Here is a 27,037-nt window from a genome sequence, read left to right as displayed (position 1 = left end):
GGTAGGGCAGTTTGCCTGCAAGTTTTTTCAAATTGTTGCAAATCTACAAAAAAACTTTCCAACATACTTATTGAAAAAAATATGCACGTAAGTCTACTGGCACAGTTCAAATTCAGGTTGTTCAAGGGTCAACTGTATATTCTAAGTCTATCCACTTCTCCCTAACTCCATTACCCACCACGCCCACCCAAACGTCCATGGTCTCTCTCCTGGACAACTGAAAAAGCCTTGTAACTTCTCTCCCTGCTTCTACTCTACAATCCATTCTTCACAGAGCAGCCAAACTGATATATATATATGTCATGTTTCTTCATGCTCCTGCGCGAACTACTCCAGTGGTTCCCACTGCAAGAAAAATCAAATGAGGACGCCTCACTGCGCTGTGTGAGGCCATCTATGATGGGATCCTCCCTGCCTCTCCCTCATCTTCTACCACTCTTCCCCTTACCCACCAAGTCTCAGCCACACTGGCCATCCTGGGGGGCCTCAAACACACCACACTTACTTCCCCTCGGCCCCACGCATGCCCCTGCCCGAATCCTCACCCCTGGCTCTGTGAAGAACTGGCTTCATTTTAGCTTTCAAGTCTCAACTCAAATTTCATCCTGTCCTCAGAGCAGCCTTCTCTAAGCACCAGACCCCGTTACTCTCTGCTCCATGACCCTACTTCCGAGCAGCCTGATCTAACGTGATGGTCTATTTGTTTCTCTGAATACCATCTTTCTCCCTGCTAGAATGTAAACTCCACGAGGGCGGGGGTCTTGTCCAACTTCTTTACCTCTGTACCCCTGGAACCAGGTACACAAGAGACATCTAGTAAGCGTTTATCAAATGAATGAATGCGTGCATGCGTCAATTTTAAACAGGTAATAAATCCAACTGGAATGACTCTTTTTAAAATGAGTCCCTGGCTGACATTAGGTGTCTTCTTCTTTTTTTTTTTTTTAAAGATTTTATTTATTTATTCGACAAAGACAGAGACAGCCAGCGAGAGAGGGAACACAAGCGGGGGGGTGGGAGAGGAAGAAGCAGGCTCACAGCGGAGGAGCCTGATGTGGGGCTCAATCCCACAACACCGGGATCACGCCCTGAGCCGAAGGCAGACGCTTAACCGCTGTGCCACCCAGGCGCCCCAGGTGTCTTTTTCTGACTGACATTATGTTGCAATAACAACAACTAACAATTAAAGGACAAAAGAGAGAGACCATATCATGAATTATTTACTTACTAAAGAATAGTTACCAAAAAAAAAAGAAAAAGAAAAAAGAAAGATCTACTGAGTTCTGAATATGTGCCAAGCACTTTCTGAGGTGCTGGAATTACAAAGGTAAATAAGAGAAGTGTGGTCTCTGTCTTCAGTATAGTTTTTTATTTATATGAAAAAATCTGCCTGGTAATATAGAATACTAAAATTCAAAGTCAACCCTCAAATCCTGCTTTAGCCAAAACTGTAATTCTAACTGCATTATGAAACACATCGAACTTCACCAGAGCAGAGACAAAGTACAACACTGCAACTTACTACTCTTTCTTCTGCCCACCTACCTAGAAGAGAAAGGACAATAAAACATTTACAACTGTAGACAGCAAGAGAGAAATGGAAGACAGGAAAACTTCCATGACCCATCAATACACAAGCTACCCAAATCTTCAAATTCAAGAATTATCTATAAGATCGTTTTTAAATCAGACTCTCACATTGCTGCCTTCAGCAGTTGTCTGCCAAACAGCACCAAAATGCCCATTATAAAGTAGTTCTTTATTTCATCGTTTAGATATGTTAAATCATGGAATGGAAAATATAACTTCATACAACAAAATTATGAGCATCTTGCCTTTAAAACATGGGTCTATTCCAAGAACCCAACTTCATGACATAGTCCTATTATGTTATCAGCCTACGACCTAAGGTTTCAAGAGATGGTTTACAGGGCCCTGAAGTCATGAAATGCAGATCTACAGGTCAAGCATAATGAAAAGTGTACAAATACATGCACATGCATACACACCATAAAAAATTCTGTATCAAAAGTTTTCATTACTTACCCCTTTGCCCAGTTTCCTCTCATAGGTTTTATGCCGTAGTCCTAATCCCAAGAGCCCTACACCAACAAGCAGCCACAACACTAAACAGAAAGAAGAAATCATTGTTTAAAAGAAACTAAGTTTGTCTTTTTAAAAATATTTTTTTTTATAAATAATGCTGTAATAAACATAGGGGCACACAGATCTTTTCAAATTCATGTTTTCATTTTCTTTGGGTAAATACCCAGAAGAGGAATTGCTGGATCACATGGTAGTTCTATTTTTACTTTTTCGAAGAACCCCCATACTGTTTTCCATAGTGGCTGCACCAGCTTGCATAGATGAATGGATAAAGAACATGTGGTATATATATTCACAATGGAATATTACTCAGCCATCAAAAAGAGAATGAAATCTTGCCATTTGCAATGACATGGATGGATGTAGAGGGAATAATGCTAAGTGAAATAAGTCAGTCAGAGAAAGACAAATACTATATGATTTCACTCATGTGTGGAATTTAACAAAACAAATGAACACAGAAAAAAGAGACAAAAAAAAAAAAAAGACCCAGACTCTTAACTATAGAGAACAAACTGATGGTCACCAGAGGAGAGGTGGTTGGGGGATGGTGAAATAGGTGAAGGGGATTAAGAGTACTCTTGTGTTGAGCACTGAGTAATGGATAGAGTTGTTGAATCATTATACTGTAAATCTGAAACTAATATAGTACTGTATATTAATTATATTTGAGTGAAAATAATAATTTTATGAAATTATTAAATCTATTAGTCAAGGATTTTGTGCAAAGGAGAAATGTCTAACTCCTGGGTTAATTTTCATGTGTGATATGTATGCATTACCCATACTTGCAACTCGGGTTTGTTTGGTTTTTTTAAAGATATTGTTTATTTATTTGAGATTGAGTGAGAGCAAGAGAGATCACAGAGGGAGAGGAAGAGAGAGAAGCAGACTCCACTGCTGACCAGGGAGCCTGATGTGGGGCTTGATCCAGGACCCTGAGATCGTGACCTGAGCCAAGGCAAGATGCTTAACCGACTGAGCCACCCAGGCACCCCTGCAACTCAGGTTTTAAGGGATCTTCCCTGAAAATATTCCAAGAACCATGAGCTTAAAGTAAAAATAAATCATAAATATATACAATAAATAATATGCAAGAAAACAGGTCTCCATGAGCAGTAACCAGCAGGGGACAAAAGCCCTGTAAAATCAAACTTACAAACACTTCAGATATTGCAGCTTTTAGAATCAGAATACAAAACAAGCATGCTTAACATGTGTCAAAAAATAAGAGGGTATTCAACAGGATGACTAAGAAATAGGAGATTAAATTAATGATTGGGAGAAAGTGTGAAGAAATAAGATAGACTTCTAGAAATCGAATGATGTAATAAATATAATAATTGCAGTTAGAATCACAGTGGACAAGAAAGGTAGTACACAGAGCTGAATAGAGAATTAGTGCAAGGGACGGCTTAAGAACAAAGGTAGATACTATGAAAGAGGCTAAGGGACACGGAGAAGCTACTAAGAAGATCCAGCACAATCTAACTGGAGTCAAACAGGAAGAAGAGAAGGAATGGAAAAGCGGCAATATTTGCAGAAATAAAACTGAGAATTTTCCAGAGGTGATAAAAGACAGGACTCTTCAGATTCAGAAAGCCCAAACACTAACAAGCAAGATGGGGGGAAGACGGAAGGGGCAGGGGCAGGGTGGGAACCACATCCAAATAGACCGTGAAACCCCAGCATCCAAAACAAAGAGAAACCCTAAGAGCTGCCAGAGAAAAAAGGCAGATGATCTCCAAAGGAGCAGAGATTACACTGACAGCTGACTTCTCAACAGCGAAAACTGAAGCCAGATAACAGAACAGTATCTTTAATGTGCTGAGAGCAGGAAAAAAAAAAAAAATCCAACTACTAAAAGAATAGAAATTGAAGGTATAATTTCCAAACTAGAAAGAGGGGTAAGAAGGAGGGGATAAGAAAAAAAGCATAAGAAAGCCCAATCAATGCAAAAGAAAACAAGAAGAAAAAGAGGGAGAAATATACCCAGAGAAAGTAGAAAAAGCAAAAGCAAAGTAAGATGACAGAAATAAAGGATAATGCCTGAGAAACCACAACAAAACTAGATCACATTTTCAAGCTGAAAGACGAGACTGAAGGTCTAGAACAGGCAAACCAATGGTGACTGTAAAAAGATGAGTAGTTGCCAGGGTTTGGAAGAAGGACAGAAGGACGAACGGGTGGAGCACAGGGGATGTTTAAGGTAGCGAAACTATTCTGTGAGATGCTGTAATGGTAGGTAGATGTCATCGTACATTTGTCAAAACCCACAGGACATACCACAGGAAGAGTGAACTCTGCTGTAAACTATGGACTTCACTTAGTAACAATGTGTCAGGACTGGCTCACCAGTCATAACAACCATAGCACGGGGGCGCGATGTCAGTAACGATGGCAAGCGTGGACAGCATCACCGTCTCTGTGGAGGCGCGGGTGTGAGGGGCTGTATGAAGGAACTCCATACTGTGTCCTCGACAGATCTGTACATCTAACACTGCTCTAAAAAGTAAAATCTATTCTTTTTTTTTTTTAAACACAAAGATAGTGGTTGCCACTGGCAGAGGCAGGGAAGGATGAACAGGCAGAGCCCAGAGGATTTTTAAGGCAGTGAAATTACTCTGTATGACACTCTAATGATGGGTACGTATCATTCCACATCTGTCCAGACCCACAGCGTGTGCAACCGCAAGAGCAAGCCCGAAAGTAAACCATGGACCCTGGGTGATAATGATAATGTCAGTGTACCCTCCTCAGTTATAATAAAGGTAAGAAGAGGGGTGCCTGGATGGTGCAGTCGGTTAAGCGTCCAGCTTGGTTTCCGCTCGGGTCGTGATCTCAGGGTCGTGAGACTAAGTCCCGCATCAGCCTCCGTGCTCAGTGTGGAGTCTGCTTGGGATTCTCTCTCCCTCTGCCCCTCCCGCTGCTCTCTCTCTAAACAAACAAATAAATAAATCTTCAAATAATAATAATAATAATAATAATAAATGTAATAATAACCTCTGGTGGGGGTTACTGATAGTGGGGGAGGCTGTGTGTATGGGGGTCAGAGGGTGTATGGGGAATCCCTATACTTTCTGTTCAAACCAAAAATGGCTCTAAAAAAAAAAAGGCTGTTTTAAAAAAATTACACAGAACTGTCTAAACAGCTCTGTAAATAAATGGTTCCAAATGCCTCAATCTGATGAGTAAACTAGAGAATTCTGGTTCTTAATTCTACTACTGCTACCAATAACAACAATGGCAACACTAAAGGCAAAGCTTGTCAGGATTAAAAACAAACAAAACCTACCAGGTCCTAGGAGATATACCTAAAACACAAGAACACACAAAACAAACTCTAAATTTTAAAAATGTCCCCGAAATTGTAATATAATCGTTTCAAATTATGGTGGAACATATATGAAGGCGTTTACATAATGGTCTTACGGCTTTGCGACATCTCTTTTAGAAATATATTACAATTTTGTTTAGCTTATTTTCTCTTTACACTATAATGTTTTGTCTTCTTTATAAAAATATCAAGGCACAGAGGATGGAGACCTATTTTTATACATCTTTGTATCCTGTGTAGTTACGTAGTGCATTGTATCCTAATATGCTATCTGCAAATGTCATCCTTTCAATAAACATTTTTATTTAATCCAGTTCATTTGAAATTAGTCAGATTGAATAGTCAACTAACTTCACATCTGGATTTCTAGTTCATCAATATTCAAAGTGTTAACATATTTAAGCTCCCCAACAAGGAGAACAAGAATTGAAATAGTCTGACATAAGAATAGTTCTAATAAGAACAAAGCATTTTAGAAATTCTACCTGTTAAGTAATCTTATCTACATGAGAAGTGAAACAAAACTAATACAGGGTATTTGTGGTTGAAATGAGAGGCTGTCAGAGATTTGCTTCGAAGTATTTCACCAAAACCAGCAAGGAAGACAGCTGTTAACAACACTGGCAAAATGTTACTAATTGTTGGAACTGGGTGAAGGGTACATGAGGGTTCATTATACTCTTTAATTTCATATATGTTTGAAATTTTATTAAAATTAAGGACTTTAAAAAAAAAAGAAAGCAAAACTTACAAAGTTTCATGTATTTTTCACTCTTTCTGAAAAGTGCTTTAGGACTATTTTTTGTTTGAAGAAAGTCAAGACTTTTCTTAGGACCAAATAGCATATTCAGTCCAATAATTAGCATCACTGTCCCTGTTAAAAGAGAAAGCAAGGACATTACATTTTAATCCAAAAATCCTCCCAATGGTAAATTCCAGGAGCCTAGACTTCATTTAAATGGACATACCCTGAAAATTCAGTTGTTGAGTTAATTTACCTCAGCGCCTAAGCAATTATTCTAGTAGAGCTTTTGATAATTGGGATTGATCCTAAGATACCAGCAAGGGTTCTAGGAACCCCGCTTTAAATGAGAAGACTCCAGCCTTTTCTCGGTGAGGAATGTCTTTTAATTTCCTGAGTGTTTCCTTGTTGTTAGGTTGGTCATAGTGTGCTTTGTTGTGGATTTTGGAGAGGAGCGTGGAGTACCAGAGAAAGGAGACTTCTGAACTGCTTTAAGGACTGAGTTTTCTGCACTGAAAAGACCTCAAATGCACCAGGTTGAGGAGCACCAGAGGAAGATATGTAGATTCTTAATCCAGCTGTGCTGGCGACAGTAATTCTGGCCTGGGGTGTGGTCCTCACACAGGCTGCACGGTGCGCTTCGCACTGTGCCCGTAAGGCGGGCCAAAGAAGGGGAGCTCCGTGGGGATGCATTACAATGTAACTTAATATGTAAAGTTTACATCCTTCCCAAGTCCTACACGATGAGAATGGAAACAGAGGTATGACCGAACAATATCTAAATTAGGAAGTGTCAAGTAGAAGTTAAGCTTAGGTGGAAGGCTAGCAAAAAATATATATATATATGCAATTTTCAGGAAATAGCAGGAGTTAACTTGATGATAGATGTATTACTAGTTTCTGATTTAATACAGATTCTCTTCAATTATGTTAAAAACTATGCTGAACATTACCAACTTGTCTTAGTTTTTGTGGACTTATCAATACATCACTCTTACTAAAAAAAAAAAAGTTTCATTGTATGCAGCTGTAATAAAGCCATTTCTGCAGTCCCGTAAATAGTGAGAAAAAAAATTCAAAAAGCGCATCATTCATAACGTTCTAAAGAAATAAACTCATGCTTAGAATGGCTCTTACTGTTGTTCGTTTTCTCCGCATGGCAGACCCCTAAGCAAGCTGGAGTAAGAAAAAAGCAGGGCATTGGACAAGAAGATAGAGCAGGACAGAGCACACACACCTGAAAGAAACCAGAAGAAATACACAGTTTGCAAAGCCAAGACGATTGCAGAGAAAATGCAGCAATATCGGTCTCTCAGTGGGTGAGAGCATGGGTGTTTACCAGAAATAGCGAATTCTCAGTTGTTTTTAAACATTTCATATAACTAAAAAATATATATCTTCCAAATCAGCCTTTCCGACAGATGCCTAGCTCAGGGAGTAGAAAAGTTTATGTGAAAATGTAGCTGTTGGAAAAATACCAAGGGCCCAAGGGGGATGTACGGCGGAATTCTAGACCTCTGTGCAACACTCACCCCAGCTGTAATTCCGTATTTGTCTACTTTCATGCATGGCGCTGTCCCCACTACACTGACTGTCCAGATGGGCAGACTCTAGGTCTCTTCAAGCCCCAGCACTGGCACTGGGCCTGGGACATACAGGTGCCCAGCAATTTTTTTTAATGACTAAATGAACAAATGGAAAAATGCATTTGTGAACAAGCAAGGACTGAATCCCCTACTGACATGTCTTGTCCCCTCAGTTTTTCACATTTTTTTATCCTGGAAGCATTCGACATGTTTTACTCAAACTGAAATGACAGGCGACATTTGGTTTGTGTATGCCTGTATTTGTCAGTAATTCTGTCCTTGCCAGAAAGCGATTTTTGAAATATTCAACTGAGCTAAGTTTATGAAATTTTCATTTTGATGCATAGTTTATAACCACTGAAATAGAAATTTATTTGTTCTATGATTTGGGAATTTATCATTTAGACTAAGATTCATATATGCAGAATATATTTTATTGGCAAAAATATGGTAACTAAAAATCATAGGTAAGATTTGGGGGAACCAAAAAAAAATCGCACTCCCTTTTTATATCTATGAACCAACACTGAAGGGGTCCCGTGAACACCATGATCTTTCCATTTCCCACCACAGCCTGTTCTACCAGTGTTACGTGGTATTTCGTTACTCTCTCCTATGGATTAAACTTGGTTTTTTCCCCACAACTAATTTACTTAAAAGGTCTTTGCAGTAATAAATATTCCTGAAACTCACTGATGAATTAAGAAATCGTTTAAGTAGTAATTGAGACATTCCTCTAGTTGTTTTATTTTTATGAAGAGAGTCTATTTTAATAAAAAAGTTAAGATCATCCTATTTATCTCCTCCAGTAACGTAAAGTGCTAGCTAAATCCTAGTCAGCCTGAAGGGTCTTTTCAACCAGTTACTTTAATCCAGACCTTTCAAATATACTCACCCAAAAGCACATCAGATCTCTCTCTAGCGTAGACACCTCCTGGGACAAATTTAAAAGCCGTGCACCACGCACAGAAAAATATCTCTAGAAGATAAAATATCATGGCAATGGTCATGGCTTTCCCAGGGCCCGACCCCGAGCTAAGAAGGTGTCCAAGCACTTGCGGCCACACGGATGCCGTGAAGAGGGCGAGCACACAGCCAGAGACAGCAGCTGCCCCCGGGGGCAGGTAGAGGAGGCCCACAGCCGAAGCTGCTCCTGTTTGCGACAGAGAGAAAGAAAAAGAATCAGACAAAAAGAAGAGTCTCTTCCGTTTTCTAAAAAACATAATAATAATAACAGTGGGCTCATAGGCTAGCCGATATATGGCTGTTCAGAGCTGGAAGGCAGCTATAGGGCACACAGGTCCAGTCTCCAGACTGATGAGCGACTGAGGATAGCATGGTTAACGCGATTTGCTCAAGGTCACGTGGCTAGTTACTTGCACAACTGGAGGCAAGATGTGAGTCTAGTAACTCTCAGTCCAGAGCTATTTCTTCGGGAAGGGCAGGGGAGAGAAAAAGGCATTTTTAGGTTATTTGTGTTAAGATCCTAATAGCAAAAACAAAACAAAACAAAAACAAAAACGGAAAAAACCTGAAATTATCTGTAATACCAAAACTATGTCCGTTGAATTTAACCAGCCAGATCCAGGACATTAAGAAACATGGAGAGTCAGCGTGGTTTCTAGGACGTTTTTGTTAAGGAACTTTCTAAAGGACTGTGCGTCCACTTGAATGCTGCCCCTTGTCCTGCGGTATGTAAGTGGGCTTTCCCAAGCACACGTCCCCAAAAGGAGATGTGGCTGACAGACGATGAGTGGGCTCACGGCTTTAGCAATTCTGCGGTCGGTTCATTCATGACCCAGCAGCCTAGTCGGTGTTGAGGGCTATGCCATCTGCCCGGTCCACAACAGGTACTTTGTAAATGTCTGCTAGTTTGCTGAGCCCAACCTGAGAGCGTAACATTTCTCCCAGTTCCTGTGACATCAGTTCTGAGACAGCACATCAGGGTCTTACGGCACCCCATTTGGGATCCATCAGGGTAACACCTTTCCATCAAATGTGACATCTTACAGACAATTCAGTCGGTGTTGTGTAATGGTGGCCCACCCTTCCAGGATGTCTCCAGCAGGCTCCTCACTGCTGGGGCAAGAACTCCAGAAAAGGAGTACGGAGCAGGAAGTGGCTCCAGCCAGCCCCCCCCCACCGGCTCATCCATCAAAGAGTTCTACTTGTACCACCGCAGGGCAATGCCGTGGGACTGCCTAGCCCTCCCTGCCCCCACTTCAAAAAGAACATCCTGCAGAGGAACGTGAGAACCAGATCCCAGAACCCTCTATAACCCACAGAGGTTAACCCCACACTAAGATCTTATCATACTTAGATATGACAATGGTTACTTTAATAATGAAAAAGTTATTTCATTTTGAAATCAACAAAGGTAATGACTCCTTGCTGTAGAAATTTTTTAAAATAGAGAATTTAAAGCAGTTAAGGACTGCCTAAGACCGAGCCAATCACAGCCAATACTCATCTGTATTTTCCCTCAAGTCTGGTTCTATGTACATATAAAAGTATTTTTATACTAATGGAATCATACCACAGATTGAGGATTACATTCTTCTTTTTATGTGACATTATATCAAGAACATTTTCTCATAACATTGTCTTTTTTTCTAAATTATTTTTATATATATACTATACTATGGATAAATACACGTTAAGCCACCATTTTCCTACTGTCGGCCATTTACAAAGCTTCCGACACTGTGAGGAACATCTTTCTTGGTCCGCTAATCTCTTACCTCATTTGTGATCATTTCCTTAGAAGAATCCTTTAAAAAGAGACTTAAAAGTACAAGTACCATATCAAGAGGTAAAGGCATTTTAGAGTCATTACTTATGGTCAGCTGCTTTTGTGAGAGGTAGAGTCAATCTTCATTTCCTCCAGAAACCTTGCCCAAAGTCTCACCTTGGGAACCCTGCCGAAATTCTTTCTTTCTAAAAATCTTTACCAAATTAATGATGAAAACAGTTATCATATTTTGAGTTTCACTTTTCTGATGATTCGTGTGTGTGAATTTTTCCTGTTTACCACCTTACAAAGGCTTTTTTTTTTTTTTTTAAAGAATGAGTCCTGAGTTGATATTCTAAACGAAAGACATTAGAATGACTTTGCTGTTTCTGTCTTACTACAAAGAATTATCTGGAGGGAAGGAAAACATCTTTTCAAATCCCCTTGACTGTTACTGCTTTTATTTTTGATTTCTATTTTTAAACGGGCTATTTTTAAATCCACTACACCTGTATTTTTAAATAGGTTATAAATTCAAAATCCAAAATTCAAAAAGGTGAAACGGAGTCTCTGGGCCCATCACCCACTAGTTCCCCCTAGTGGAGGCAACCATTGTTAGCACTTTCTTCCGCTTACTTCCAGAGATGGTCTGATGCTTAGGAAGAAATACATGCGTGCGTGTGCATTTCGGTCCCTTTTTCATACCAGTGGTGGCATATCACTGCTAACCCCTTTGCCTTTTTCACTTAACTGTATACCTTAGCTGATTTGTGTTTGAGACAGAGTCCTTCCAAATAATCTCCTCCAAATCTTTACATCTAAGGCACCAAGCAGAATTAATGGTAACTGAATATTTCAGTAATATTTATAAAAACCTGTTGGTTTTCAATAGATCAAATTTTCATACAATAAAATCAAAGGACCACTGTGTAGTACACTGGGCTCCTCTCGATGCATTTGATACACCTGTTTTTTCTTTTAATAGAACTTTGATTTTAATAATTTAATTGCCATCAAGATTTAAAGCTCCTGTATCTTTGCTTTTGTAAAATTCTATTGGTCATTGCCATGATTTATTTCATGTTGGGACCGACTGGGACTGCAAATTTTAACTGTACAATGAAAAAAATAAGATTTTTTTTTAATACTCTGCTCTTTGAGATGGTTTCCAGAGATGGGTCACAGTGAAAAGGGGGCACCATTTCGGGGTAATTGTGTGAGCTCCAACTTATTTCAGGTGAGCAGGTGAGCAGAGATGGAGCTGAAGCCCGTGAATTGTGGCCCCGCTTTCCTCTTTACTGCAAAGAGCCCATTAAAAGCCACAAATCTGCTTGCCCCTGTGGTCTTTTTAAACTACTATTTAATACTTCAGAGAGACAGCAAAACTAGATTAGGTCTGACTCTACTTATCTGGGGAAATGAGTATCAGCATAACACTCGAGGTTCATTGTTTTTCTGTCCTTTATCTAATAGTTTATGTTTCTGGGGACCTTGGTTTTCCATGTTTTAAGTGAAGCTGCCAATTCCCTGCCCAGGAAGCAGGTTGCTTGGATCGCATGAGAAAAGGCACGATATCCATGCCTGAACAAACTTCCAACGTACTTCGTGTCCCTCTTCATAACGGAGTACAGATTAAGAAGCTATGTATGTTCACTGCAAATTCGGCATGTACAAAAGTCTCTGGCCCTTTTCTTGAGGAATCTCATGAGGCATCTCTCATGGGAAGAAAGGTTACTTCTGCATTCCCTTCATACAAACTTCCACAGACCCCATATAGAATGCCCACCAGAAAACACGCATGCAAGTGGAAACGGCTCAACGTGACTGCAAGGGTTTGCTCACACAGCTCGGGGAGGATGAGGGCCCGGCTACGCTCATTAATTGAGCCTCTATTTGGATGACACGTATGTCTCCACGCAAGGGGGATGGTACTCAGGGTGTAGAGACATCTACTTACTACGCCAGTCAACCCGCATCTTCTGTTACTGCTACACAGTCTCGAACCCACATAGGGCGTCCAGAGCGACACTCTGGATCACTGGCTTAACGAATATGTATCGGGGCCTCTCTCCTCACAGGAACCAAATACGCTGTTTGCTCTGTCGCAGAGTGGGGAATTTTTTATTTAACACTAAAGCTGACTCTAACCCTTTCTGCCTTCTAGCGGGAAGGGAGAAGAGTGGCATAATTCAGTCATAATAATAAAATATAGTCATAAAAATAAGTAGTTGCTCCTCAAATATGATGGCCTCCATCAAGATTCTGTAATCCTAATGGGTGTGACGGGGAGGAGAGGGTCCCAGCCTTGGAATGAGCAAACGTGAACCCCAAAGCTGGGTTGAGGGGTGACAAGCTAAGGAGGGTTTCCTGAAAACCAGAGAAGCAGGGAATCTTGGAGAGGGCAAGAGGTCTGGCAGCATGGTGAAGTCTGACCTCCATCTCCTCAGCCCTGCAGGAACACCGTCGCTGACACACATGCGTTGTTCAGGAGATGGGTGAGAGATTGCAGGTGTCGTCAGGTAGCAGTATGGGGCTACAGGAAGAGAGGCGATGAAGGAGGAGGAAGCAGGAACCTGGAGCCAACAGGCACTGGCACCCTTGGTGACATCCGGGTTACAGTGGCTGCAGCTGGTTACAACAGCCCACTTGGCAACAGCACACATTGGTATGGCCGCCTTGGCCATTGACTTCCACTCCAGGCACGCATGCTGGCAAGGAAATTGTCAACCAGAGCGGACTGGCTGGCCCTTCTACAGGCAAACCCCACGTACCTGTAACCCACCAGATTAAACTGGAACCAGGAAACCATGAACACGCCGAGAGCATCAATCCGCTCGCCAAGCCCAGCAGAACTGCACCTCTGTAAGAAAATGACAAACTATGGGGCATCTGCCATCATTAATATTTCATTGTCCCAAATATAAAAGGGAAATACATCTCCTACCTTTAGGGACAGCCGAGAGATAAGATGAGGGTGAAAAAAGCCAGAGCTCATGAGAACCCATTGAAAACCAATATAATATCCATCCAGAACACGGAAGTAATAGCAGCTCAGGCTTGAGATAAATTATGATCATTGATCTTCCATGGCCAAGGTAAAACACAGCAAAACGAGTTTTCTCAGACTATTAAATTAGAGTCCATATTGGCCATATGACATTTTATTTTATTTTTAAAGATTTTATTTATTTATTTGAGAGAGAAAGTGCAGAGCGAGCATGGGGAGGAACAGAGGGACAGAGGGGGAGGCAGAGGGACAAGCAGACTCTCCGCTGAGCTTGGAGCCCGCTGCAGGCTCTCCGTCCCAGGACCCTGAGATCATGACCTGAGCTGAAACCAAGAGTACAACGCTCCACTGACCGAGCCACCCAGACGTCCCGGCCATGGGACATTTTAAACCACCCTACCGAAGACCACGAGAAAAAGTCACTGGGAAGAGTTGCTAAGTAGTCTGCTTCTTTTCTTTCTTTTCTCTACCTCAGGACAGCCCAGGCCTTTCTGGGACTGCTGTCAATTTGAAAACGAATTGAGAGTTGCGTGCATTTTTAAACAACCACTCACTATTTCATTCTTCTGCTGTTTGGCGAAGGAGGAATAAAAGATTTTAACTCAACGTTAGGGGAAGATCCAGAGGCGACAGCAGCTCCGACACGGCACTCAATTAAACAGGTGCGATATAAACTAAGCAAAGAAACCACAGCACTTACTACCTCCTGGCACCGTTTTCAAACTTTTACATATTATTAACTCATTTAATCCTTACGCGTCTCTAAGGTAAATGCTATCATGATCCCGTTTTGCAGAGGCAGACACCGGGGGAAAGAGCACTTAACTAACTTGCCTCGGTAGGACTGAGAACCCAAAAAAGGCCCTTACGTTCTGGAGTCTCAGCCACTATCCTGCCGTCCCTCACCCCCAAAGCGAAGGATCATCCTGGGTCTACGTGACAAAAGGCCAGGGAGGACACTGTTGATCTTTCTTCTATCCCCAATGCAACAACAAATGTTTATGAGGACCTACCACGGGCCAGGCTGTGTTCTAGGGGCTTGGGACACATCCGTGACCCAAGATCCCTTTCCTCCCTACGGCCCACATTCCAGTGGGGAAGAACAGACAATGAACACAATTAGCAAATAACGCAGGCTATCAGAAGGTGCAAAGCACGACAGGTGAGCGCCAGTACTGAGGTCGGGCCACTGGGGTGGGCTGATGGGAAACCGGAAATGTGACTGAGACACAGCTTGTCTCGCTCCCTCGTTCTCCTGAGGTCTACCATCTGCACTGATCCTTCGGCTTCCCAAAGTCCCCTCGGCACGCTCCGGGCCTCTCCTTCCTCACCCTTCTCCCGTCTCCCATCTCCCATCTCCCACCTCTTTGCCCCAGCCAGGATCCATTCTCTTATGGAGAACCTAGTGAATTTTAGAAAACAATTCCGACTGCAATGGTCGTGGCTGATGACGGTCCTAGTGCAACATTTCTCAAATAGGGTTCTGAGAAAGACTCTGTTAACAGGTGTTCTAAAAAAGGAATTCTACTTTCAAATAAGTCGGAGAGACTCCCAAGAGTCTCTAATATGCTAATGTGCATTGTGAATCACAAAAAAAAAGGAATATGAAATGCAGTCTTTCCTAAACCGATAGGATCTAGGCGGCTTTTTCTTTTTCTCTCAGAGCATCTATTAGTATCACAAGACGCCAGTGCTTCCACAGAACACAACCTGGGAAATGCTCGTCTCGCGAGATGCATCTCCATCCTCAGTGTCTCCCTCCAACACACAGAACTATAAAATGTCCAAAGTAAGTTTTTTTTAAAAAAAAGCCTCATTTTACAGGTGAAGAAAACAAAGCCGGGATGCAACGTGACCACAGATGAATGGTGAGTTGTTGGCCGACCAGGACTCCAGCCCGCGAGCCTGGCCTCAGGGCCCTGGTCCAGTTCTCCGTTTGCTCTTCTAGACAGCTGATGCCTGTTTGCATTGGGAACTTTGGAAACAAAACTTTAACACGTGAGAATAAACCCCTTTCCGTCCCTTCCCTTCTCTTCCTCTGTGCCTTTCTTCCTTCTCTCCCTTCCTCCCAAACATGCTAAGGGATCCAGGATCAAAAGATACAGACTGTGAAGGAGATAACATACGAGCTCAGCACCTGACCCAGAGGAAGTCATAAATATTGGTTCTTTTTCCCATTCCCTGCCCTCAAGGAGCATAGTGTCTAGAAAGGAAGAAAGACATAAAATCACTGTAATATTTCAAAAACTGCAATACAGAATAAGGATATAAGAGGGTGGGCATGGGATTCCAGGTAGTATGTGGCACCAAAGAACCCTTGGGATAATCAGAGACTTCGCAGAGGAGATGCCTGAGCTGGGTTTTGAGGGGTGAGTACGAGCTCGCCAGGACGCCAGGACAGAGAAGGCAGCCTAGACAGAAGGAAGGGCACATACTTGCAGCTGAAGGCCTGGAATACTCCAGCACTTCTGGGGAACTGAAAGTGATTTCAGCTCAGGTGAAGCACAGGAATAAGGCAAGAACAGATCCTGTCTCTCATGACCTCATATGGAAAAATCGCTCGCAGGTTTTAAGCCAGGGACTGTTGGGGTCAGATCGGCATTTTGGAGAGCTCGCCCAGGGGCGGTGCAGGGAAGGCCACACTGTAGAGAGACCATTAAGAGGCAAGACAGGAAGCCTAGAGGAAAGATGGTGGGGACTCCACTAAGAGAGATACAGTGGGGATGGCGGGAAGGGACAGATTTGAGAGAAGTAGTAGAACTGACTAGACTTAATGCCGAATAGATGCAGAAAAAGAGAAACACAGTTGTAGGATGACTCCTGGCTTCTGGCCTGATGATGGAGTGACAGCCGGAAAGGGTGAAGCAAGGAGGAAGAGGAACACATTTGGGGCCTGGGGACTACGGAGTCCAGATGAGGACAGGCTGAGTCTGAGGCACCTGGGGGTGTGCTCTCACGTCTGCTGGGGAAGGGTCCCCGCAGGCAGCTGCATGTCTCCGGATGTGGGAATCTCCACACTGTAAGAGGAAAGTTATCTGAGGCGGATGTTTTAAAGGTTCCTCCCATCTTTTTACACAAAAGTCTGGGCCTGAACACAGGAGAAAACGTATCCCAAAGATTAGAGAAAAGGTTAATGAGGACCAAGTACAGGAACCGGTACTTAAACTCAGGATCTCCCTGGGCTTCCCTCCTGCCCAGAGAATACAGATTGATGCCCAGGCTGCCAACCTGGTCTCTCTCATCAGGGCCCCGGGGTCTCATCCCCCCAGATTCCAAATGAGGGGTCTGGAGGAAACGGGCCGGGAACGCCATGTCCCCCCGGCCCCTGAGAACGCTCCTCCACACGGGGACTCCTCAGAGCGCCCAAGCAAGAGCTCCCACAACCTCTTACTCAGCCGTGTACATCCCTCAGGCCTCCTTCATCCGCTTTCTAGCAATCCTCCAGCCCAGGGGCAAATGCCCTTCTGGCTCCGTCTGCACAGTACACAACAATGTCACGCAGTGTTTCTGCTGTCAGGAGAGTGGGATGTGCACCTTCTGGCTGGCACAGGTCTAGCTGCTCTTCCTTCAACTATAACGGCCAATGTTTGATCGCTTCCAAACCGAAACTCACCCAAATGGGTTAGGATCTGGCCCTGGATGGGGGTGCCCTCTCACTGCCCATCTGGAAACAAGCGAGACCTCTCCAAAAATCCAATGGGTGAGGAACACAAGACTGCCAAAGGCAGCCCCTGCCAACCACCAGACAGGTTGGGAGGCCATGCCCTTGACCGCCTCGCCAGGCTTTTTTCCCTCTGGTTTATTGCATTCGCCATCTAGGATAAAAAAAAAGAAATGGAGAAGAATCAGTTACATGGAAATTTACTCTACCTTTCATAGACTTTTAGCAAGTTAAGAAACGGTACCTGGCGTGAAGGAGCTTATTTCAGAAGGGAAGGTGAGACATGAAACTACACTACAAAGCAGAACACGCTGAGAAGCTAGTTGGTGGGAGGGACGATTTGAGGCAGGCTAGATCAGGGATGGTTTAGGGAGAAGCAAGCATTCTGGAATTTCACAAGTGAAAATGCATCAAGGTGGGGCACCTGGGTGGCTCAGTCAGTTAAGCGTCTGCCTTTGGCTCAGGTCATGATCCCAGGGTTCTGGGAGCGAGTCCCACATTGGCTCCCTGCTCAGTAGGGAGTCTGCTTCTCCCTCTCCCTCTGCCCCTCCCCACCGCTCATGCTCTCTCTCTCTCTCTCAAATAAATATTTAAAAAAGAAAGAAAGAAAGAAATACAGCAAGTTATTTGCTTCATGTGAAGTTAACGGTATGAGCAAAAATATAGAGAGCAAAGGGGACTAGTATGTTCAGGGAACAGATGCAGTCCAACTTGAGTGGAACATATCCAGGATCCCAGGCTGCAGCCCCCCGCCCCCCCCCCCGCCCCCGCCCCGGAACAGGGCTCTCATCTAACCTGCTGTGCACCCAGAGGGACAGTAGTACACTGACTCAGCCATTACTGAGGGTCAGGTCCTGTTCCCAGCCTTTGATATGAACACATTCCACCCTCCCAACAACTTCGTGAGGTAAACTCTATTACTAGTCCCATTTCACAGATTAGAAAACCAAGGCCCAGAGAGAACAAGCCACTTGTCCAAGATCATACCACTGGTAAAGAGAGCTTAGGCAGACTGGTTCCCGTGCCTGTGTGCCTAACGACAACATACTTCATGGGACTTTTTGACCAAGAGGTCTCATTTCCTTGCATCGGTGACTTCACATACAAAAACATAAGAGCTGGATGGAAAGGCTGGCAGAAGAATTTCTCTGTAGGAACAGAGAGCCGGTTGGGCAGAGGCCTCATGATACTGCGAAGCTCTCTGCAGGGTAGAAGAAAACCTTAGGGTCTGCCTGTGGGGCTGGCGGCAGGATTTCACAAGGAGGAAGAAAGCCCTTCTGCTAGTAAAGTCGGAGGAAGGGGAGCAGAGCTGGGAGCCACAGGGATGATGGGGCGGGTGGTGAAGACGCAGGAGGCCAGGACCTGGAGACGAAGCAGTCTTTAGGAAAGGAGAGACTTAAACTAAATTTGCTAAGTATCACTGCTGTGTCCTATGGTGCGGGACCCCTCTCCCAGGACCCAGCAAATCTTCGATAAAACCATAAAAATGCCTGGTATGATCTGATATTCTGGAGAAACAAGTGAGGAGTCTGGAGTTTTGTAAATGAGACACAGGGCAAAAACAGGAAGGCAAGAAGAAGAAAACTCAAGTCAGGAAAAGTAAACGATACCCTGACATTCAGATCCTTATCAGGCTGTACCTGTGAAATTCGCTGCCTGAGTGGGCGCCTTTAGATGTTGGTGTTTTATAAAACATAACGCATGTATCAGCGCGCCAGGCCGCTTTCTAAATGTCCTAACTAGTGTTAATGTCACCTGACCAATTTGCTTGTCTGATGCTCCCTTATTCTTCCTGCCCCGGTTTCACGCCAAAATTGGGGCCAAAGGGGGATTATACAAGCACCTTGTTCATGGTGAGCCAAAACCCTCTAAACTTCCATTAATCTGTGAGATTTCTCCTTGTGTTGACAAAAGAACAGTGACTCACTGAGACTTACACAAAAAGCCAGGTGCAAGTTAACCAGAATCTAGTAACACTTCTCCCTTCTTTTGAGAAGGATCTCAAGTTAGCCTATGGAACGAACATCCAAGTTGGGTATGTGTATGTCTCTGAGAAAGTCAGCTCCAGAGAGAGGTGATTTGAAAGGTGGTGTAAATATGCAAGATTTCCTTTCTTTCCAAGCTTCAGGCTTCAGCTTAAATACCTTCAGACTCCCGGGGCACCTGGGTGGCTCAGTCAGTTGGGTGTCTGACTCTCAATTTCGGCTCAGGTCGTGATCTCGGGATCCTGGGATCAAGCCCTGTGTTGGGTTTCCTGCTCAGCGGGGAGTCTGCTTGTCTCCCTCTCCCTCTGCCCCTCCTTCCGTGTGCTCACGCGCTCTCTCTCTCTCTCAAATAAATAAATCTTGAAAAATATATATCTCTTCAGACTCCCAGAAACACACACACACACACACACACACACACACACACACACAAAACCGATACTTCTCCCAGCCCTTGCTCACAACTAAATTCTCATAGTGTAGAGATATACCAGGGTCAGTATGGAGGAAGAGAGATGAAGGGTCTCATCCTGGAAAGCTTCCGTCCAGAGGGAAAATGGAGAAAAACGGAGCTGAAAGCCAGCGGGGAGTCTGAGGCCTGGTTTACCCTCCCACTCCACACTGATAAGAGCCAGAATGTTCACCCTCTGTTCTGGTGAGGAAAAGGTGCCTTCTGCTTGGATAATACTCCACTGGCTGTGCCGGTTACTATCTCAGAGGGAGAGAACATCGAGATGGAGATAGAGTGCAGAAAGACTTTTTATCTTTTCAAGATGTATTGCATTCAGATAAGAAAACTAAACTATGCAAGAGAACAAATTCCTAAAAAAACCTGAGCGTGCACGTACCTGTGTAAATGCGATCAAGTGTGGCTATGGTACTTAATGTCAGTATCACCCTGTTGGACATCTGATAACTCCAGACTGGGTTTAGTGAAGTGTACCATATGCGGAGAACAAGAAGAAGAATCTGTCCTAAAATGAATCCCCAGATTCTGAGGTACCTGTAAATACAGAAATATATTTAATGACGCTTTATGTGGTTTCCGTGTGCTATGTTTCATAGTGAATGTCACGATTTCAGAGAATGAGTATATGAAATAGTCCTGTGGGTAATTTGCAGTAAGGCACATGCCTTAGTCTTTATACGGTCCATTCCAAGGCAACTTGCTATAATTCCTCAATTCTCAAAACATTAGGGAGACTGACGGTAAGTGTTCCCATTCTGATTTTGTGAAAAAGAAAAAAAAATGAGACTTGTACAAGCCATATGCCAAGTAAATACTGTGACTTGGAAGTCCGGGTCCCAACTTCCCGTTTGGTAAGTGATCACGCTTATGTCTACAGGCATAAGGTACAGACCTTTGTCTGTAGATGGAAGATACCATACCTTTGCAAGCCGCTTCCTGTCCACCACGTCACGGCATTCACGATCAGCGAGGAAGACACACCCAGGGCAAGGACCACCAGCCGAACCCTGGCATTTGGAGCCTGGAACGAGGCTATGCTGCCTGCGAACAAACAAAGGAGAGCTCAGCATTGCTGGCAATCGTGCCCTGGAACTCCACGATGTGCCTTTGATAACTGTTGTGTCTGATACCATCTTTATGCTCAGGAAGATCAAGTTCATATATAATTGTGAGTATAAATCGTTAAAAATTTTTTGTGATGTCATTCGTAACATGAAATCCACTATGTTGAGTGTACAGTTCAGTGGTTTCTAACATACTCACGAAGTCGTGCAGCTCTTACCACTATCTAGTTCCAGGCTATTTCACCACCCCAAAAAGAAATCTATACCTGTTAGCAGACTCTCCTTTTTCCTCCTCCCCGCACCCCAGCCCCTGGCAATCACTAATCTACTTCCTGTCTGTATGGATTTTTCCCATTCTGAGCACTTCCTTTAGTGGAATCATATCATCTGTAGCCTTCTGGGACTGGCTTCTTTCACTCGGCATGAGGTTTTCGAGGCGTATCCATCCTGCAGCACATATCAGCACCTCGTTCCTTCTCACGGCTGAGTCACATTCCACTGCGGGGTGTAGTGCACTTTGTTCACGCATTCATCAGTGAGGGCCACTTGGGTCGTTTCCATCCTTTGGCTATCAAGAACCATGTTGCCATAACCATTTGTGTACGAGGTCATACGTGAACCAATGTTTTCGTTCTTCTTGGGTGTATACTAAGAGGTGGAGCTCTTAGGTCACAGGATAACTCAGTGTAACATTCTGAGGAACTGCCAAACTGTTTCCCGAAGCAGCGGCACCATTTCGTGTTCCCACCAGCAATGCGTGAGGGTTCCGAGTCCTCCACATCCTTGTTGACACTCGTCACTACCTGTCTTTTTGATCATAGCCATCCCAGGGGGTCAACATTTTTGAGGAAAGAAATAACTTAAACCAATAAGAGCATGAACTAGCTTAATAGTTAAGTACAGAGTAATTCACTTAAAATAGCGGAGGCGCCAGAGAGGACAGCATGTAACGCCCAGATCTCCTCTGTGGTTATACAGGATACCTTAGGACTCTAACAACCAAGTCGCCTCATTTCATTTCCTTCAGAAGCATCTGAAGGGAGTTTTCAGGTAAACCGTGGCTTCCAGCAGCCTCTGTTTAGCCTCAGCTCCAAGCTCAGTGGTGACCTGGACGCTCACCCTCATCTCTGCGCCCCTCTCCTACCTCCTCCATTTTCTCACATTTCATTCTAGCGCTAGGTGACGGGTCTTCACAGGGGAAGGAGCGAAAGGAGAACAACAGGAAGCATGCCAAACACCCCAAACTTACCATATCACCTCCTTACGGCGACCAGAGGTTACCGGGCCACCAGTGGACTTAAATAATAAAACCTACCCCAGTAACTCGCGGTCGATAGTCTTGTAGGTAAGGCCGGCAGAAGCAGCACTGAGCAAAAGTGAAAAAGGGCCACCGAGTGTGAGGAGAAAATGAAACTCGCAACACAGAAGTTCACGGAAGGGTACTGCAAGCCCCCGGCAGCTTAACTGACTTACTACACACTCGATTCAGGGTAGAGGGTTTCATCTCTGTTATTTCCGGAGCTGAAATTTTCAGTCATTTGATAAGTCTTTCCATTCCTATCGACACCATCTTTATAAAGGGTGCATTGTTCAGTGGTCTATACCACTGTTCTTTCTGAGCCCAGGATCCTGAAAAGCCAGAGTTCTGCACCCCCGTGGGCATCCCCAGAACTCACTGCACTAACCTTGGTCTGCTTTCTTCAGAGACTGGCCCACAGAAGAGCAGAGGCAATGCCCTAGTAATTCTGCCACTGTTTCTGAAAAAAGTCAAATGACTGTTTCCAGAGAGAAGAAATACACAGCACGACTCATGAGCAAACGCCACTCAGAAAACTCAGAGAAACCAACCGCATTATAGCAGAAGGGAAAGACCCAGAGTTCTCAGCCACGGACTCAACCAGACTGGAGTCGGCTGTTGTTGTTTTCTGAACCTTCTCTTCCATGACTCCACCCTCTTTCATTTTTACGACCAGTACTTCTTCAAGGTCTCTCACTATCCCTTAATATGAATACTCTTAAGTCTTTGTGATAGTAAGTGTACATTTAAAATTTTTAATTGCTCTGCTTCTCCCTCTTCCTCTGCCCCTCCCCCTCCACATGTGCTCTGTCTCTTGCTTTCTCTCTCTCCAATAAATAAATATTTTAAAATTTTTAATTGCTAAAAAAAAAACCAACAATTTTTCATTGCTAAATTTTGGCAACGTAACATACTCGAATTCAGAATTCAAAAGATACAGAAGGTATACATTGCAAAGTTTCCCTTTCATGCCTATGTCTAGCTAGATGCCATATTCAAGCAACTAAAATGCTATCAGCTTTTTTTAAATCCTTCTAGAGCTATTTAACACATGTTCAATTAGATACTAAATATATTTCCATCTCAACTTTCTTACACAGATGTTAGTATTCTGCGCACACTGATGCTTTTTTGTCACTTAATATATTTTAAAGAACATTCCATTTCCTTACCTAAATAACGTTCTCATTCTTTTATAATGATGCACAGTATCCTATAGTATTCCAAGTTTCAAAACCATAATTTACTTAACCTATCCCATTTGGTGACATTTAGGTTATTTCTGATCTTGCGATTATAAATATTGTGGCAGTGATTAAATAACCCTGTATTTTTACCATTTTAACACATATGTGAGTATATCTGTAGTATATATTCCTAGAAGTGGAATTGCTAAACAAAAGAGTGTGTGTGTATGTGTGTGTGTGTGTGTGTGTATTTGTAATTTTGCTAAATGCTGCTAAATTATCCTCTGCAGACCTTGTGCCAGTTTACACTCCCACCAACACTGTCCGAGTGCCTGCTCTCCCATCCTTACAATACAGTGTTACTCGACTTTGGCAATCCAGTAAGGGAAGCTACATACAAATATGTATGTGCCTCTGTGTGTGTGTGTGTGTGTGTGTGTGTGTGTGTTTGTATTCTACACATTTTAGTATTTTTTAAGAACCAATTATACTTCCTTTCCATTAAACTGGTCATATTCTTTGCTCTGTTACCCACTGAGTTGTTGGTCCTTTTTATTACTGATTTGTAAAAACTCTATATGTTAGTGAAATGAGCCCTTTGACTAAAAGAGTTGCATGTATCTTTCCTAATGTGTTGTTTGACTTTACCTATTACAGTGTTCATCGTGTTTAATTTTCCTATTTTCATGCAGTAGCATTCAACAATTTTTAATGGTTTCTGAGTTTTGTGTTGAAGTTGGAAAAAGAACACAAAATGCTCAAGAGTTGACCTGTTCTCCCTCTTCATTTCAGTGATTCTTAGCTTTTCCCACCTGACAGAAAAGTTAGAAATGTAAAAGACATGGACCTTGGTCGAGCCTTCCAATTCCACTAAAACTCCAGGGTAGTAGTAAGAGAAAGAGGAATCTTGTTTCATTTAATCATTTAGCATTCAAAGAACAGCCTACATATTTTCACTTGATTTTTGACCAAAAACAAACAAAAAAACCATAAAGAAGCGCTTTTAAATCTTACCCACAGTAATTATCCGCAACAGGATTAGCGTCCACTTCTTGTTAGCCAGTTTCCAGAAAGGAGTAAATATTAGGAATACTGGAGAAAGAAACGCTATGCCAAAACCTTCAAGCCCAGTGAGTTCTAGAGTTTGCAGGGGAAAGTAATAGATCATCGGTCCAAGGCCATGGCAGAGAGACCAAGAAACATACCCTAGGGGAAAAATAAAATGTTTAAAGGGCGAGTGCAAATGTGTCCTCGTTTGCAACAGCCCTGTCCCCCCACTGCAACTGCTCCGGCTGACCCACCCTCCTTCACCATTCTGACCTTTTTTTAATAATAATTTTTTATTATGTTATGTTAGTCACCATACAGTACATCCCCAGTTTTTGATGCAGTGTTCCATGATTCATTAGTTGCGTATAACACCCAGTGCACCATGTAATACGTGCCCTCCTTACTACCCATCACCAGTCTATCCCAATCCCCCCCCCCTGAGGCCCTCAGTTTGTTTCCCAGAGTCCATAGTCTCTCATGCTTCATTCCCCCTTCTGTTCACCATTCTGACCTTAACCAGGTTGCACTACAGAATTCCTCCCCTTCCCCCGTCAGAAAGAGAATTTCCCAGGACGAGAATGCATCCTGCTGTGGTGAGTCCCTTGACACCCCTTGTTTATTCCTTTAACCTTGTTCACACTCCCACAGGTCATTCGTTTCTTAAAACCTCTTCATCTGAACCATCTGGGTTGAATTTGATGTTCTGTCAAGACCCTAATTGATAAAATGTCTTGAACTGAGTCATCCTTTCTATTAGGGCAGTATCATGAAAATCAAAAAGAGGAACAAACAGGGGTGCCCGGCTGGCTCAGTTGGAGGAGCACGCAACTCTTGATCTCTGGTTGTGGGTTCAAGCCCCATGTTGGGTGTAGAGATTAAGAGAAAAAAAAAGTCGAAAAAAAAAAAAAAAGAGGGACAAGCAGCAGGACTCCCCCCCTTCTCCCCACTCCAGACTACACCCAAAGGCAGGTTAGTTAGGCAACAATCATTTTCTTGTAAGTAGACTTTTTTAAACCTAACCTTAGGAGACAGAATGGGGTAAGTGAAATATCCAGATCTGAAGTCAGGCTCACCTCTGCCAACTACTGACTCCATCATCTTCTACAGTGATGGTAATTAACTAATGGGCACTCACTACGTGCCAGCGTGTGTGCTAAGTATATGCAGAGATCATCTCTTTTATTCTTCATCCAACACATGTCCTATGAAATGGACACGTTTACTCCCCTCTTACAAATGTAAAAACAACAAAAAGCTTCTGAGATTCCGAAAGTAATTGCCTAAGGTCAAAACGGTAGCACATGGCAGAGTGAACCTAAACCCGGGCAGTCTGGTTCCAAAGGCAGCCATCTAACCATCACGTGTAGTTAACTTTCTCCCCACGTCCTTCTCAGCCTTCCTTTCCTAATCGGCAAAATAGCTCTTTTAGCCCCCTCACAGGGTTGTTAGGATTAAATGAGATCAAGTTCTCAGAGTACCTAGCACCCTAGGTACTTAATGTAATTCGCTTTACACTGCTGTACTTATAAGATACCTTCGGATGGGGGGGGGGCGGGGAGAAGGGGGGGCTCCTGAATATTCGCAGCTCCCAGAAAATCAAGTTTTTAGGCAGGTGCCCCTCCCAAGCCAAAGGAATGTTTCATAGTGAAGAGCGAGATTATAGCATTCTCCCAAACGTTTGGCTGGGAATTCTGATTTTAATCATACAAGTCCGACAGAATTACACCAATAATTGTTCTTGGGACTTTTTGCAAAGCTACGAAGTGCGCTCACAGGACTCCAGCTCGATGCTCTTACGTGAGGTGTGCTCACCTCAAGCCGCCGGGGAAAACGTGGGCCCCTTTTCTTCAGATAGTTAAGGTCCAGTACTGAAATTTATTAATTTAAACATAAAGGTCGGGGGGGTGGGGTGGGGGGGGAGGTTCAGGAATTGTACCAGCAGCCAGTTCCAGGCCTCCACGTGGAGAGCTGGGCGCAATCCCAGGGTGGCGTGGGAGCTCAGAGGCACTGTCACCCCCTTCCCACCCCGCCCCCCATCCTCAGCTTCCCAACCTCAATCCGGGTCTTGTCTTTTTTTGACTTCGGTACAGCATAAGTTCCCAGGGGGCTTCTCTATTTTGGGCGCTCCCTCCTTCCCGAGCCCAGCCCCCGGGCCGAGCGCCGCGGCCCCGGACAGGTGTGGGGAGCGGGCCGCCCCGACCGCGCTCGCAGGGCGGCCTCAGCTTACCCAGCAGGCTCTCCAGGAGGAGTTCTCGCCACAGCCAGGGCATGGTCGCGACGCGGAGCAGCGCTTCTTGAGCCGGCAGCACGCGCCCGGCCCGCCGCCGCGTCCTCGGGAGCGGGGTCCGCGCGCACGTCCCCTCGCCCAGCCGGCAGCCACCCGCCCGCCCGCGGCCAGCGCGCCCCGCCGAGCCCTGGCGAGGGTGGGGCCGCCGCGCGTCCGCCCCCGCGCACCACACCCAGCGCAGCCTGCCCGGGCCCGCGCCACCTGCGCCGTGCCCCGGCCGGCCGCCTCCGGGCCCGCGACCGCTCCCGGCATGCTCACGGGGGGCCTCGGACCCCGCCGTCGGGCAAAACCCGGGGCGTCCGGCCCGGCTGCAGAGCAACCCGGGGAAGGAGCGTGCAGACGCCCGGGAGGGCGGGACGCGGCGCAGCGCCGGGTTTAAACGAGGCCCACGGGGGTGCGCTGACGAGGGGTGAGGTTGGACGGGAGGGGGCCCGCAGGACGGGCGCCAGCGCTCCGGCCGGACAGGTGCCAACAGGAGCTTAAGGCCTGGGCGACGCTCGGGAGGCGGGCGGGCGCCCCGAGCGCTAC

The 27,037-nt window shown here is 44.3% G+C and overlaps 1 protein-coding gene across 1 annotated transcript in view; it reads right to left on the bottom strand.

Moving 5' to 3' along the window:
* Window positions 1–26,558, bottom strand: part of CWH43 (cell wall biogenesis 43 C-terminal homolog) — a 57,850-nt gene extending 31,292 nt beyond the window's left edge. The window contains exons 1-9 of the mRNA XM_026508869.4: window positions 26,450–26,558; window positions 24,187–24,378; window positions 20,545–20,665; window positions 20,004–20,158; window positions 17,123–17,324; window positions 13,274–13,362; window positions 8,667–8,924; window positions 6,195–6,317; window positions 2,047–2,126 (exon numbers count right to left, since the gene is read on the bottom strand). Of these exons, the coding sequence (XP_026364654.4) occupies window positions 2,047–2,126; window positions 6,195–6,317; window positions 8,667–8,924; window positions 13,274–13,362; window positions 17,123–17,324; window positions 20,004–20,158; window positions 20,545–20,665; window positions 24,187–24,378; window positions 26,450–26,492 (1,263 nt within the window). The 5' untranslated portion in view covers window positions 26,493–26,558. The remainder of the gene's footprint in view (window positions 1–2,046; window positions 2,127–6,194; window positions 6,318–8,666; window positions 8,925–13,273; window positions 13,363–17,122; window positions 17,325–20,003; window positions 20,159–20,544; window positions 20,666–24,186; window positions 24,379–26,449) is intronic.
* Between the last annotated feature and the right edge of the window lie 479 nt (window positions 26,559–27,037).

This window comes from Ursus arctos, unplaced genomic scaffold (genome assembly GCF_023065955.2).
Source record: "Ursus arctos isolate Adak ecotype North America unplaced genomic scaffold, UrsArc2.0 scaffold_9, whole genome shotgun sequence".
NCBI classification, from domain to species: Eukaryota; Metazoa; Chordata; class Mammalia; order Carnivora; family Ursidae; genus Ursus; species Ursus arctos.
Note: the sequence above shows the minus strand (reverse complement) of the source record. Positions and strands in the feature narration are given on the sequence as shown.